The following is a 14,135-nucleotide window of genomic DNA, read 5'->3' as shown; positions in this document are numbered from 1 at the left end:
TCTGCAACATGTTGATGCTGTTCTTGTCTATGGAGAAAATGTCGAACAACATGATGCTACTCTGTGCTTGGTGTTGACTAAGTACAAGGAAGTAGGTATCACAATTAATATGGACAAAAGTGTTTTTGGGGTAGATACAGTCAAGTTCCTGGGTCAGATAGTTTCAGCAAAGGGTACATCAGTTGACCCAAGCAGAGTTACAGCCATTGCACAATTTCCAGAACCTAGGAATAGGACAGAATTAATGCGGTTCCTGGGCATGGTTAATTATGTAGGGACATATATACCTAACAAAAGTCAGGTTCTACAACCCCTGCGGGAATTACTAAAAGAAAATTGCATGTATATGTGGGGAAAGGACCAACAGACAGCCTTCCAGGGAATAAAACAGCTCTTGCTACATGCTCCTTGTCTAGCTCACTAATGCAAGCAGGAGAGAATGGTACAAGGGAGGTAGTTTGTTATGGCTCTAGAGTTCTCACCAAGACCGAAACGAGATATGCCCAAATAGAGAAAGAGGCCCTGGCCTTGACATGGGCATGTGAGAAATTTCAAGAATACGTTCTAGGCCTTCAAGTGGAATTGGAGACCGACCACAAGCCCCTAATTCAAATACTAACCTCAAAAAACATTGATGAACTGAGCCCTAGGTTGCAGAGATTCAGAATCAGGCTAATGAAGTATTCGTATACAGTGTCTTATGTGCCAGGTAAGCAGTTAGTCATAGCGGATTGTTTGTCACGCAACCCACTTCCGGGTACAGACCCATTGGCTGAGGAACTAGCAGCAGACACAGAGGCACAGGTGAACATGGTCGTAGCCAATGTGTCTGTTGCACCTAATACCCTAGAGCAGATCAAAGCCAAACAGCAAACCGATCCCGTTTGTCAAAAACTTACAGAGTTCACCAAAACACAGTGGCCTCCTAAGCGACAGTTACCAAAAGAACTTGACAAGTACTATCAGTACAGGTTGGAAATAAACATTTGTGGAGAATTCCTGCTAAAGGGCAAACAGTTAATAGTTCCCGTTGAGATGCAGCAGTACGTCCTTGGACAGCTGCATAAAGGCCACTTAGGCATAACAAAATGTAAAGCCAGAGCTAGAGAAACTGTTTGGTGGTTGGGAATAGAGGACCAGATCGCAGCAGTCATAGCAGTGTGCCCCACATGCATCGAACACAGGAGCCAGGCTAAGGAACCATTCATTTCCGAGGCCATCCCAGACTACCCATGGCAAAAGGTGGCTATACACTTAATGAAATGTCAAGGTAGATGGTATCTAGTAATAGTGGACTATTTCTCTAAGTACTTTGAGCTGCTCGAAATAACTAACCTAACAGAAACTGCAGTCGTACACCAGTGCAAGACAGATTTTGGGTTTTTGCATGCTTTGGAGTCCCCGAAATTGTACGAACAGATAATGGCCCTCAGTTCAAGGGGAAGGTTTCGTGACTTTGCAAAAGAATATGGTTTCAGACACCAAACTAGCAGTCCTTACTACCCAGTCAAATGGTTGTGCAGAGGCAGCCGTGAAAACTGCAAAAAGATTATTAACTAAGTGTAAGGATGTTCACGAGGCTCTTCTTGCATACCGGAGTACCCCTCTAGAATGCAGTTTTTCCCCAGCGAAAATTATGCTAGGTAGAAAAGTTAGGACCTCACTTCCATCGTTGGTATCGGGAAAGCCCAACGAGCAATTAAAACAGAGGTTGGAAAAAGTCAAAGAGTATTACGCTCAATGGTACGACAAAAGACACAGAGCAAAGGAGCTTCCTTTGCTCACTAAAGGTGATAGAGTCTGGGTCCCGGACCTTAAGAAGTACGGAAGAGAAATCAATGACTATAGCTGCTTCACTGCACCTAGATCATATCAGGTTCAGGTTGGCGGCAAAACATACAGGCGCAACCGTCACCACTTGGTGTGTGCACCCTCTCAGGGAGTAGTGGGAATCCGTAGGGGGTCGATGCAGAACAGCGGGGAGCAACTACAGAACACAGAGGGAAACCAGAGAAACACCGAGCAGACAGAAGGTCCCACGGCTAATACTTCAGGAGAAGGGTCTAATGAGTCCGACAGCGACAGTGACTGGAAAGGATGGGATAATGAAGGAAATCAGGCCAGTCCAATGCTTCGTAAGTCTGGTAGAAAAAGGGGCCCTCCAAAGTGGCTGACAGAGTATAGGCACCGTGCGCGCCACTCTGGCGGCCAACGGTGTAACTAACTGCGGGACGGCAGGAATTGAGTAACTGCGCATCGCTAGTGTGTCACTTCTAAACAGTTCAAAACAACTAGCAATATGAATGTATTTAAAAAGCGGAAAGGTAACACAAATTGCTGTGTGGTTGGGTGTAGTAATGCGTACAGAAACACATCCTCTGATATAGTGCTTTATTCATTTCCAAAGCGGAAAACTGAAGAACAACGACGAAAGTTGTGGGTTCAAGCGGTACGCAGACAAAAGTACACTGCTTATAAACTATTATATGCCAAAGTTAAACAATATGTAGGCATATAATGCTATAAAAGCAGTTAATTTCTGCACAAAGTATGCTAAAATTATGTTAAGTATCACGGTAATCACATGGTTTATTTACATTTATGCCTAGCATCTGTCGCTGCGACAGTAAATGTAAGCTCTGTGAAACACATTTGAAAATATTATTCCGAGTTTTGCATAAAAGTGGTCAAATTTAAGTGCTTTGAACATTTTTTTCTAAATAAATAAACATTTATATAAAATAAAACAACAAAAAAATGTTTGCTTTTACAGTTTTATATTTTTTGCATACGATTCGTGAACTTGACGAGGTTTTAAGAAAAATATTTGCCAGCACTACTCTATCATTTTACTTTTATTTTAGTACATTTACTAATTTGTTATTTATATAGAGGCTATTAGTGTATTATTTGGTAAAAGTTACATTTTTATTTCAGTGTTGATAATTCACCTTGGGAACCAACAACCACCTCAAGAATATGCAGTGTTCACTTTATTGGAAACAAAAGGTCAGGACACCCTAACAGTCCTGCATACGTCCCCAGTTTATTTCCAAAAAAAAACTATAAAAAGACAGCTGCCTCATCACACGCTTCCGAGAGGGATGAAAGATCCGCGAAAAGGTTTAAAAAAAAACAGTAGCTATGTAGATATTATAGATTATGAATGTTCAACGAGTGCTGCTATTAAGAAACATGAAGTTGCAATACAGACGGATGTAAATGAGACAATTGTCTGCGATTTTGTTTTTTCTTGTACAACTGATGGGGATGAATTGTCGACTCAAGCTTCTATTCCATTGCAAGTCTGCCATAATTCGTATAAGAAACGTTATGACAAGAGCTCAGGAACATGTGATATGTGTAATGAAATTCAAGGTTTTCAAGGATACCCCTCAATAAGAGATGAGACAGAACTGCGAGTCTTAACTGGCGTGACATTTGCTGTTTTTAATCTATTGTTAACACTGTTACTTAATCAAACACAATCTTACAGCAAAATTAGTAAAGAAAATCGTTTGCTAATATTTTTAATGAAGATGAAAACTGGCTTGTCATATTCTGCTATGAGGGTGATGTTCGGAGTTCACCGTACAACTATATCACGTATTTTCACCACTACTCTAATGTTGCTAGCATCTACAATGGCTAATTATGTGTCTTGGCCTAGCAGGGAAAGTATAATGGAAACAATGCCTGCAATTTTCAAAAGAAAGTACCCTAATTTCCGAGTAATAATTGATTGTACGGAAATTAAAGTAGAACAGTCACCCATTGTTGATCAAAGAATTATTCTTTATTCTAATTACAAGGTTACTTACACAATAAAATTCCTGGTAGGCATTTCACCTAGTGGAATGGTGACCTTCAAATCAAAATGCTATGGTGGCAGATCGAGTGACACATTCATTACAAATGATTGTGGATTATTGATTCTATTAGAAGTTGGCGATGAGGTCATGGTCGACAAAGGTTTTCCAGGAATAAAAACTAGCCTCTCCGACAAAGGGGTCGTTGTTGTAACTCCGCCATACCTTCATGATGGAAAATTAATAGTTGAAGAAGTGAAACTACTAACAGTATTGCCAGTGTTAGAATTCATGTTGAGAGGTATTGACGATATTGTTCATATATGTTCTGTTTTAGTCAATTTGCAGTCTCCTATCATTAAAAATAATACATAAAGACAGATTTTTACTATGTAAACATACTGAATGAGTACTTTATGTATTAAATATGTATGACTACAAAGTTAATAAATTTAAGTTAGTCAAGACATGGAAATTCTACACGAAAACAGATAAACAGAGGAAATGCAATCTGCTATGAATAACATTTGTTATTATAATGTACATTTGTTTGATTACTAGACATTTACTGAAACAAGTTTAGGTAAATAGTGATTAAAATAGAATGTTTCTATTTTATTAATACAGTTCTCAATGTACATCAAGTTCTTTTCTAATGTTATGCAGATCTGTTGTTTTCTACTGTAAACATACAAGTCACATGTATGAACACCTGTTACATACATTAATATCTGACACTGAGTGTAATAAATATTATTTTTCTTTAATGTAATGTTTCCCCTTTCGTCTAGAAGTAAATATTTCAAAGAAACATTTCCTGCCTCATCAATTATGCCATTATCTTTACATGAAATTGGACATTTTACTTCTAATACCTTTTTTGCCTTGCCTCCACTAACTACGATGCCATCTGGGCTTCCACAAAGCCATGGTTTCAGTTTATAAATTACCAGTCCATAACATAACACTTTCGTATCATATGTTCTTTGATAATGGCCTATGGCTTCAGATTCCATGTATTTTCCGTATTTCACATTTCTAACGGCTACACCAACTAGAATTTTGTTAGACTCTACCAAAAAAGTATTTGCTAACGAGTCAAAACTTTCTCTTCTTACTTTTATGCGATGAGCCTTGTTGCTCGCCGAGATGCGGAGTTTTCTTTCAGTGAACCATTCTGAACATTCTGACTGCTTCCGTGTTGCTACATAAATATTGAGTGCCTTCTCATTACTAACACTCACATAGTTTTCGTAGAATGACTGTTCGCCCTCATTCAATGGTCTAAACGCTAACTTTGTTGTCAAACTATTACACTGATTTTGTAGGATTTCTTTAGTTATATTTTTACACCCATCCAGCACTACTGAGCTTTCCACTGATTCTAATAAATAATTAATTACACTTTTACAGCCACGTTCCTCTTCTGTTCTGTTTTCTGCTTGTAACATTTGATACATAGGACAAGCGATATTAACAAGTGTATCCAATTCTAAAGGAGAAGCGGCTACAGAATATATTAGTTCTTTTTTTTATGAAATATTTCACTTATTCGCTTTCCCTTTGAATACTTTTCTTTCGCAGCCCTATTGGAACATGGTTTTCCCCATGTTTGTGGAATGTCAGTCTTCGAAGTAATTTGTTCATTATTAACATAGTAAATAACTGCAGCAATGTGTTTACAGTCGCATCCAAGTCCTGCCGGGCATGGGCAGTTTATGTTTATAATTTTTTCTTCCGCCGTCAACCTACGAAAACAAATGAACGGTTAAATAAACATTAACATTTAAACAATAGGCACTCAAGTATAAACGTATGGAAATAAAATACTTCATGAGTGACAAGGTACGGTGGAAGATTAACAGACGTTTGCCGAATCACTTCTGCTTTTAATAGAGAAACGTCACCTCTCTTTATTTCCTTTACATTATTCACATGGCCACTGATACAAATATTTTTCCCTGTCGATAATTTATTCTCACTGAGGTTACTATTTTTAATCGGTAGGAAACCACATGTAGTTTCTATATCACACATTATTACAAACTGATTTTCAGCGGGCTGCGTGTCTCGGAGAGAGACAGGCAGGTCGCGCGCGGCAGTCCCTCAAGTTGTTTCGAAAATAAACACTACGCAGCGCCACCAGTACGATTTTCAGACCCGTGCACGGTGCCTATAGTGCATAATAAAGAGGCTTAGTAAACTCAGGGTATGTTTTGTAAAATATTCTATCTTGTTTGTATTCAATTGTTTGAGCTGTGTAATTAAAGAATTGTCTTATATAATTGATTAGTACTTGTATGTGTATCTAGCTTATATAACCATTAATAATGGTAAATTATAATCTCAGTTTATTTGTATGAGATCTTGGGACTGGAAAAAAAAAATCGAAAGGGTAGATGTATGAGATGTATCTGTGTTATCTAGTGGCTTGATGTATTTTGCAACTTCAAATAAAAAGGGAAAGATGTTGTATCTGTGACTAGGGCAGTAGCGGGCAAGATAGCCGTGCGGCTGGTCTATCTCAGGTACATCATGTGCCTGCGGGTTATGGTTTAATGAGTTGTACTTGATTACGGTTACGGAGAGACGATGCAACATCGAGTTTACTGTTTCCAGATTTCTCTGGGGTAATGCTCTCTGACATGAATTTTTCTTAATCTTAGTTGAAAACTAAGTGTGTTTGGGAGAGATCAAGGTTGGGAAGACCTATATGCATCTCAGACCGAAGCCTATATACCTAATGATACAGGGTTTTAGCCACGCAGGAAGGGTAGTATGCATCGTGTGCTAGGAGGGGATTGGCCTGCCATGGCAGATTCCCCTGACGCCGACCGCCAATGCTCCTCTGTCGCATAGACCGCTATGCCTCATCAGCGTCTCGTAAAAACGTGTGCACCGAACGCGCTCGTGCGCGCATCAAAGTGCAGTGCGTGCGACGAGGCGAACACCATGCAACGAGTGCCGCACCGGCGGAAGGATCCGGCCGGGTGTGGCATGTCCCTCCGCCGCACTACAACAAATTATTTTAATTATGTTTTCCACAGGTTTTATTAAACATTATTTTCCATTAATTAATAATTAAGTCTTTGCAAAATCATGTTTCACTGTGCGATTTGTCCCGAACCTGGCCGGTTCAGTTTCCCGCGAAATTCACACGTTTCCACGGGAGGGCTGGCGGGGGAGGGGGGTCGCGCGCGGCGACACAGGCAGTGTCCTTCGAGAGCTCACCCAGGCCGGCAGCCTGCGCGCAACGCGGAACCTTCAACCTTTGCATTCACCGACATGTAGTTTTCAATAGTGTAATTTCTTTTCAACCTTTTACGTAGTTCCGCGGTCGGCCTAAATTTACCATGAGGTACTTAACTTAATTCAATCAGTGCTCCAAGATGAGTGTTCTACGTCATACGTAAGTACTGTGGGGAGATTATGTGGTTTTACGTCGGCGCTTCACGCCCAACCTAGCCTACCGGCTACATAGTTTTGGCCCGCACGGGGCAGCCAGCAGGCAACGCGTGCCATCGAACATAATAAAGATTCAGTCCCTGGGACACATCTAGACATCACGTAGAGTCGCCGGAGGCACGGGCCTACGTGCTGCTAGCCCAGTTTATTTAGAGTTAGGTAATAGTGTAGTGTATTGTGCGTCAAGAAATCATGTGCCATATCAGAGTGTATTTTTTGTAACTATCGCATCACGTGTACGAGTCCGCCCCTCACGCGCATAAAAATCATGAGTCGCCACTGAGGAAGTGAGCTGCGCGTGTGACTAGTCGCGTCGGGCAAACAGTTACGGCCAGAACGGGCAGCACCATGTATTGGGCTGTGCTGTATTAAATTCACCAATTATCTTCAGAAGCTTTGTGTTATTATTCAGGCGTCCCGAGTGGCCATAACAGCTCGGGGGGCCCTACTGCGTTGACCCCTACCTCTAGCCACAAGGCCGAACCTTCCCTGAGATCTCGAAATGAACAAAAATCACGTTTAAATAATCAGAGGTAGCGGGGACGGCGTCACCCCTTACCCTTAACTAGTTGCACTGCGAGGGGAACTCGTGAAAGTTTAAAAATGCTCTCAACCTACAGGGTCCAGAGGACGTGTCCACATCTCCGTGCACTGAGGTTGGCTCTCCATTGAGACAATGGGAAGTATTCAGTTTCTAATATAATACTCTGTGAATATAACACTATAGCCTCTCATTTAATTTATCACAATATGATTATTAACCATACATATAACATTAAATGAACAAAATTATTACTAGGTAACAGTTATAACGAACAGAAAAATAAGTATAACTATAGAGAGTTTAGTATTTGTTTGGTGAGACAAAGAAATACATACACTATTTTATGAGCATTAATATATGTCAAAATTTATTATTTACCACTATATAGTGCTTATTATTATATACGTAGCTAAATTGTATAGCAGAAGAGCTACTACTAATTTTAATACTATCTATATAAATAAAAATTGTAAAGTTTCATTTGTATGAAATAGTTAATCTCTAAACATTCTTCACTATTTGCTTTGAAATTCTGACAAAACGTTGCATTCGTATACAGAATGTCCACAAAAAACCTTTACAACTTCAAACCAAAATAAAAAAATAATGTGACAAGGTATCTGAATGGGGTTTGCAGCATTGTGATCAGAATCTCTCCAAGTTTTTATGTGAATTTAGTCTAGTTGATCAGTCAATAAATCTCAATATGTGCGCCATTAGTTGCGCGCAGCACATCAAGCCTATACTCGATTTCCTTCCATGTTCGCTCAAGAAGTCCTGCATCAATGGAGGCTACAGCTTGCACGATCCTCCGCTTCAGCTCATCGATGTTGGGAACATTTGTATGGTACACTCGATCCTTAACATAACCCCAAAGAAAGAAATCAAGTGGGGTTATGTCAGGCGAACGAGAAGGCCACGGTATCGGACCATCTCTTCCGATCCACCTGTCAGGAAACTGTTCATTGAGATAGGCACGAACTGCCATTCCCCAGTGAGGTGGTGCCCCATCCTGCTGAAGGATGACATGATGTTGAATTCCATCCAACTGTGGGACAGCAAATTCAGTAAGCATGTCGAGATAGACATTGGCTGTGATTGTTTTTTCGGCGAAAAAGAATGGCCCAATTATTCGGGTACTCATTAGCCCGCACCACACGTAAAATTTTGGGCTATCGCGCACAAGTGCTCTGGAGGCATGTGGGTTCTCAGATCCCCATATCCTCACATTGTGCCTGTTTAGTAGACCTGACACATGAAACATTGCCTCATCAGTGAACAGAATGCGTCCAAGAAAATCTTCTTCCACGTCCATTCGAGCCAGCATATCTGTAGCGAAAGCCTTGGGGCGTGGTCCATCCGATGGCTGAAGAGCTTGTAACAACTGCACTTTGTAAGCGCACAGTCTCAGGTTTTTGTGAAGAACTTTGTGAACAGTCGAACGAGGTAACTCCAATTGTCTCGCGGCGGTACGAATAGACTTACCAGGGCTCCGGACAAAGGCCTCACGAACACGTTCAATGTCTCCCGCACTTGTGCTTGGCCGACCACTGCCTTTTTGCTGCAGAACACTCCCTGTCTCCATAAATTTTTTGTGCCACTCACGAATTGTGGGTCGTGAAGGTGGTTCTCTCGCATATTTGGTCCTAAAGTTCCGTTGCACCTGCGTATCTGATTTTTTTCGATGAACCAGGATACACATTGCGCTTTCTCTTGGGGTGTAGCCATCTTCTGTGATGTTTGGATGTCAGTTACCATTCACAACTGCAACAAACAGAAAAAAATTCACATAAAACCTTTGAGAGATTCTGATCATAATGCCACAAACCCCATCCAGATACCTTGTCACATTATTTTTTTATTTAGGTTTGAAGTTGTAAAGGTCTTTTGTGGACACCCTGTATAATAATAAAATTAATTAAATAAAGAGCATATGTAACTCAATACACATGACAAAAGTTAAATTTCTTTTGAAATTTTTACCTCAACTTGTAAGTTCTCTTTTTATATCTCCTCGGCATCAGAAATGTTTCAAAACCTTATCTTGCCCGAAAAAGTTTCACGTAATTGTGTTGTTATACTTATTACAAATGTGTGTGCTTTCTCTTCTATTTCTTTTCTTTTTAATCAGACTTGAGTCACAGCAATGCCTAGCTGGTACAACTAGTACTGAATACATTTATTACCACACATTATAAAAAAAATAAGTATATCTTTAAGTCAAAGCTATTTTTGTAAGCAAACATATATAAAGATTTTTACTATGTCTATATCTACTAGAATAAAAATATTATTGGATTAACAAGGAAATTTCTCGTGCGTGCATCTAATGCTTACAACTCTCCATCCAAGATGGCACCTAACTTCAAGAAGGTGGAGGATGTTAAAGGATTTTTTTGGTACACCCTATGCACATCAAGGAATAAAATCTTAGGCGCATCATGCCTACACCTCTCCATTCAAGATGGTACCCAATTCCAAGATGGTGAAGTTTAAGGCTTTCCTCGAGCACTGTTCACCTTAAAGAATACCTCCTGAGATACATTTTGAAATTTAAATTCGGTTGCATTTACCAGTTGCATTCTTGAAATTTAAATTCAGCGTTCTTTAGTATTTGAAATGTGGCACCACCAACTAGTACTATAGCCTGGCACACACTAGTGGCAACAGCTGCTACTAAAGTATTTAAACTTAAACTTAGTGACAACTAATTATTGAAATGTGGCACTCCCTACCAAACGTCAGTATAGGCATAATATATTCCTTATTTATTTATTTGTTTATTTACATCCCAAGTGATCTGTTGGCCCACCAACGCAAAGATACCTGTGTCACTCGGTTCGGGCCTGAACCACTACCTACACCAGTGGCGGATACAGAAAAATCTCATGGGGGGGGGGGGGGGCGCAGGTCTACCTCTTCTACACACTCCCTTGTTACGTCACCTTGGTTGCTTGGATGCAGTCTGAGATCTTTTTCCAAGCTCTATCCGTTTCATTTACGTCTCGCCCGAATATTTGCTGTTGTTGGTGCATAATTGTGTGCTATTTGTAGTTAAAATGGCCAATTGTGCAGTATACAAATGTCAAAATCACTACAGAAAAACTAAAGATTCTAGACACATACAAAGCTTAATAAAACTTTATTCAAACTGTTTCCAAGACATGAAATCGTTAAAGGTAAGTGTATGAATGTGTATTGTATAACATCGGCGGCCGGGTGCGCGCCCTCCCCTTGCCAAGAACCATGCTTGGTGCTGGGCTGCCCTGGTCAAGGGGGGGGCGCGCGCCCCCTGCGCCCCCCCTATGAATCCGCCACTGACCTACACTCAAGATTTATTAAAACATTAAAAAGAAACCAGTGCTCCTAACATCAGCAACACCTACCTTCAAACTGATGAACCAACTGTGACGTCACCGCAGATGAGAACAACACCGCCGTGTGGCAACCTGTTGCAACTCCGAGCCAAGTGGTCCAACCACCTGTTGTGTGTGGCAACACTGAGTATTTCCCTGTTTTCCCCCCCTTCCCCCACCATACATCACAGCACCAACGACCTACCCCTTCACAAGAACACTTGGGACATCAGCACTGCAACAGAGCAAGGACTGAACTCAAATACAATAACCCTGACACAATTAACATGTTGGCGATACAGAATTAATCTTTATCCAACCACTTCAATTAAAGTTCCCTGTCCTAACATATTCTCACTATTCCAGGTTTTCCCGGATGCTTTACAACCTGTCTAAATAAAGAGCCTAGAAATCAATCATTAAAACAATTATTTTTTTTCTTTCGTTTATCTACTTTCTTTATTACCAGTACACAAAGCCATATTTCAAAACCATGTAGCAGTACAAAAATTTGAAATATGATTATGTAAAATTGATAGAATATCTATATTTTTATCACACATAAAAGTCAACTAATGCCAAGGCCTTCGAGAGAAACTAACAACCTGCGGGAGCAAATAAATTTTTCGGGCCCCCTCCCCATTACCTTTTAAAACCCCACAAAAAAAAAAAAAGACTGTATAGTTTACCACGTCCACAATTGTAAATGTGATCTGCATGTATCATACAATCTGTAAGGTTTCCAAAGAATTAATTTATCAATTGATTTGTAATTTTCTTCCTTCGAGAAAAACATCTGAAAACTTAACACCATCTTTACAAACCCTCTCGATGACCCTGCTTAATGCAACCTAATAAGTTGAAATTTCATATTAGTTTTTATGCCTTAAGGATATTAGGCCCCATCATCCAATTTTTTTTTTTACATACACAACCACTGCTAAAAGTACAGCTTCCGTATTGCAGTTAATGGCTTTGGCATGGCATAGTATAGTAAATGTTTTTTTAATCTGGCCTGTTCAAAGAGACAGCCGTGCCAGATTAGCGATTTAGCCAGATAATCCATCAATATAGTTTTAATGGGAATATTGAAGAAAAATTAATACACTAGAATCAAACTATATAAATAAAATTGAAAAACTCAAGATGACGGGACCTAATTCCACTTAAATTACAGACAGTGACATGTTAGTTTTACTTTGTATTTTACACCGGCCCCTCAAAGTAATGCTCAAATTTTTCCAGAAAACAGACTGGTAATTAATACAACACTAATGAAATTTTTTTTACATGAATGTGTATATTATTTAGAATAATTAGTTTTAAAACCACTGAAGTAAGTTTGTGTACTGTAATTTCGATCAAGACACTGCACCCATTAAAAACAATATACAATATAAGACGTCTAAATAAATTTAAAGCATAAACAAAAAAATTATTACTTTTTAAGATTGAACATTAGGCCTGTGTGTAGCTTTGACTAAGTGAATCAATCAAAGCTATTTTTAATATTCGATTTGACTTTGTCAGGAATTTGCTATTCGTTTTATTTGAAGCTTCGTTTCTGATGCAAAGCTTCGCATTTGTGGCAAAGCTTTAAAACATTGAAAGCTTAAGATTCACTCATGAAAATTTTTTTTTTGTGTTGTATATGCAAAGTTGGTTGCTTAAAAATATCAAAAGACACTTCATTTGCTTTTATGAATGTTCAATATTAATATTATGCATGGTTATTTAAATTTTTTAATTAAATAATGATATCTATATAGGGCCTGATTGGTTAATCACTTAATCAATTCATACATTACAAACATTAAACTATTTTTTTTTTACTTCAATCCTGTTTTTATAAAATAAGTGTACTACAGCTTTACCGAGAACAATATTCACAATTCCATTTGACTTCATAAATATATTTTAAACATTCTATTTGATATTTGTTTTGTGTCATAAAACTAGTATGTATTCACACAGGCCCATTGAACATTCCTAATTAAAAATACAAGGTAAAAAAAATGCATGGGCTACATACAATTGGCCATGACATTTCCGTACTACGTAGGGGATAAAAACATTTATGAGATACAAAAAAAATATGGTAATACATAAGACAGTTAAAGAAGATTAAACTTTAAGTTTTCTACTACCAATTTTTTTTTTGCTTATATTGATAGTGTAATTCTCAACTCTGTTGATTAATAAATGTATGTCTGCCAACTACAATGTTACAATCGCAAACCATATGAATTTGGCATGGCACGTATGAGTTAAACTAGCCATGAAAGCTTCCGGCATTTCTCACCAGAGCTGTGCTGACATATGGGATAGGGATGGCATAATACAAACATAGGTTTGAACACAGAGTATCAAAAATAAAAAATAAAATTGTACCATTTAAACAGGGCTTGAGTAAATAGGCAATGAAGGATAGCTATTAAGGAAAGTGTAAGCTATGATTTTTTGATGTAACGTCTAATAAATCGATGAACGCCGGCTACACGCACGAAAAAGTGTTCCGTTACGCACATTGTTCCATTACACTGTGTCCTGTTACACTCATTCTACGCTTGCGCCGCATCTATCTCTCTTCAACTCGATTGGTCTATGCGACCGAGGAGAAGAAAGACAGCGGCAGCACACAACTTACATCTACATGTGAACTGATTCGTTGACTGGTTATAAAGTGAAGTGAAAAGTTAATGTGGTTTTCATTGCTTATTACAACAATTTCGGCAATAAAGGTTAATTATTCTTGCATTTTAAAAATCTGATTACTAGTATAATTTCAAGTATTTAATCTTTTATTATTAAAATAAAAATGATTCAATTTTATTCATAAAAGTATGCAATCAATGTTTTGTTATGACGTCACGTTAAACTATCGTCCGTAAACCCACTTTACAGACAACCAATTTTTTTATTAGTCATGTCAAATTGTAGTATTGTGTTTAACATTAAGCA

The 14,135-nt window shown here is 38.8% G+C and overlaps 1 protein-coding gene across 1 annotated transcript; it reads right to left on the bottom strand.

Moving 5' to 3' along the window:
- Positions 1 to 8,312: 8,312 nt before the first annotated feature.
- LOC134541176 (uncharacterized) lies at positions 8,313 to 11,314 on the bottom strand. Its single transcript, XM_063384408.1, has 2 exons — positions 11,205 to 11,314; positions 8,313 to 9,582 (listed from the first exon to the last, which is right to left on the bottom strand). The coding sequence occupies exon 2, from the start codon at positions 9,518 to 9,520 to the stop codon at positions 8,510 to 8,512; it is 1,011 nt and encodes a 336-aa protein (XP_063240478.1). The 5' UTR covers positions 9,521 to 9,582; positions 11,205 to 11,314; the 3' UTR covers positions 8,313 to 8,509.
- Between the last annotated feature and the right edge of the window lie 2,821 nt (positions 11,315 to 14,135).

This window comes from Bacillus rossius, chromosome 18 (genome assembly GCF_032445375.1).
Source record: "Bacillus rossius redtenbacheri isolate Brsri chromosome 18, Brsri_v3, whole genome shotgun sequence".
Taxonomy (NCBI): domain Eukaryota; kingdom Metazoa; phylum Arthropoda; class Insecta; order Phasmatodea; family Bacillidae; genus Bacillus; species Bacillus rossius.
This window is presented reverse-complemented; position numbering and strand designations above follow the sequence as displayed.

Coding starts and splice junctions, on each gene's coding strand:
- LOC134541176 (XM_063384408.1), bottom strand. CDS start 9,520: ATGTGTATCCTGGTTCATCGAAAAAAATCAGATACGCAGGTGCAACGG.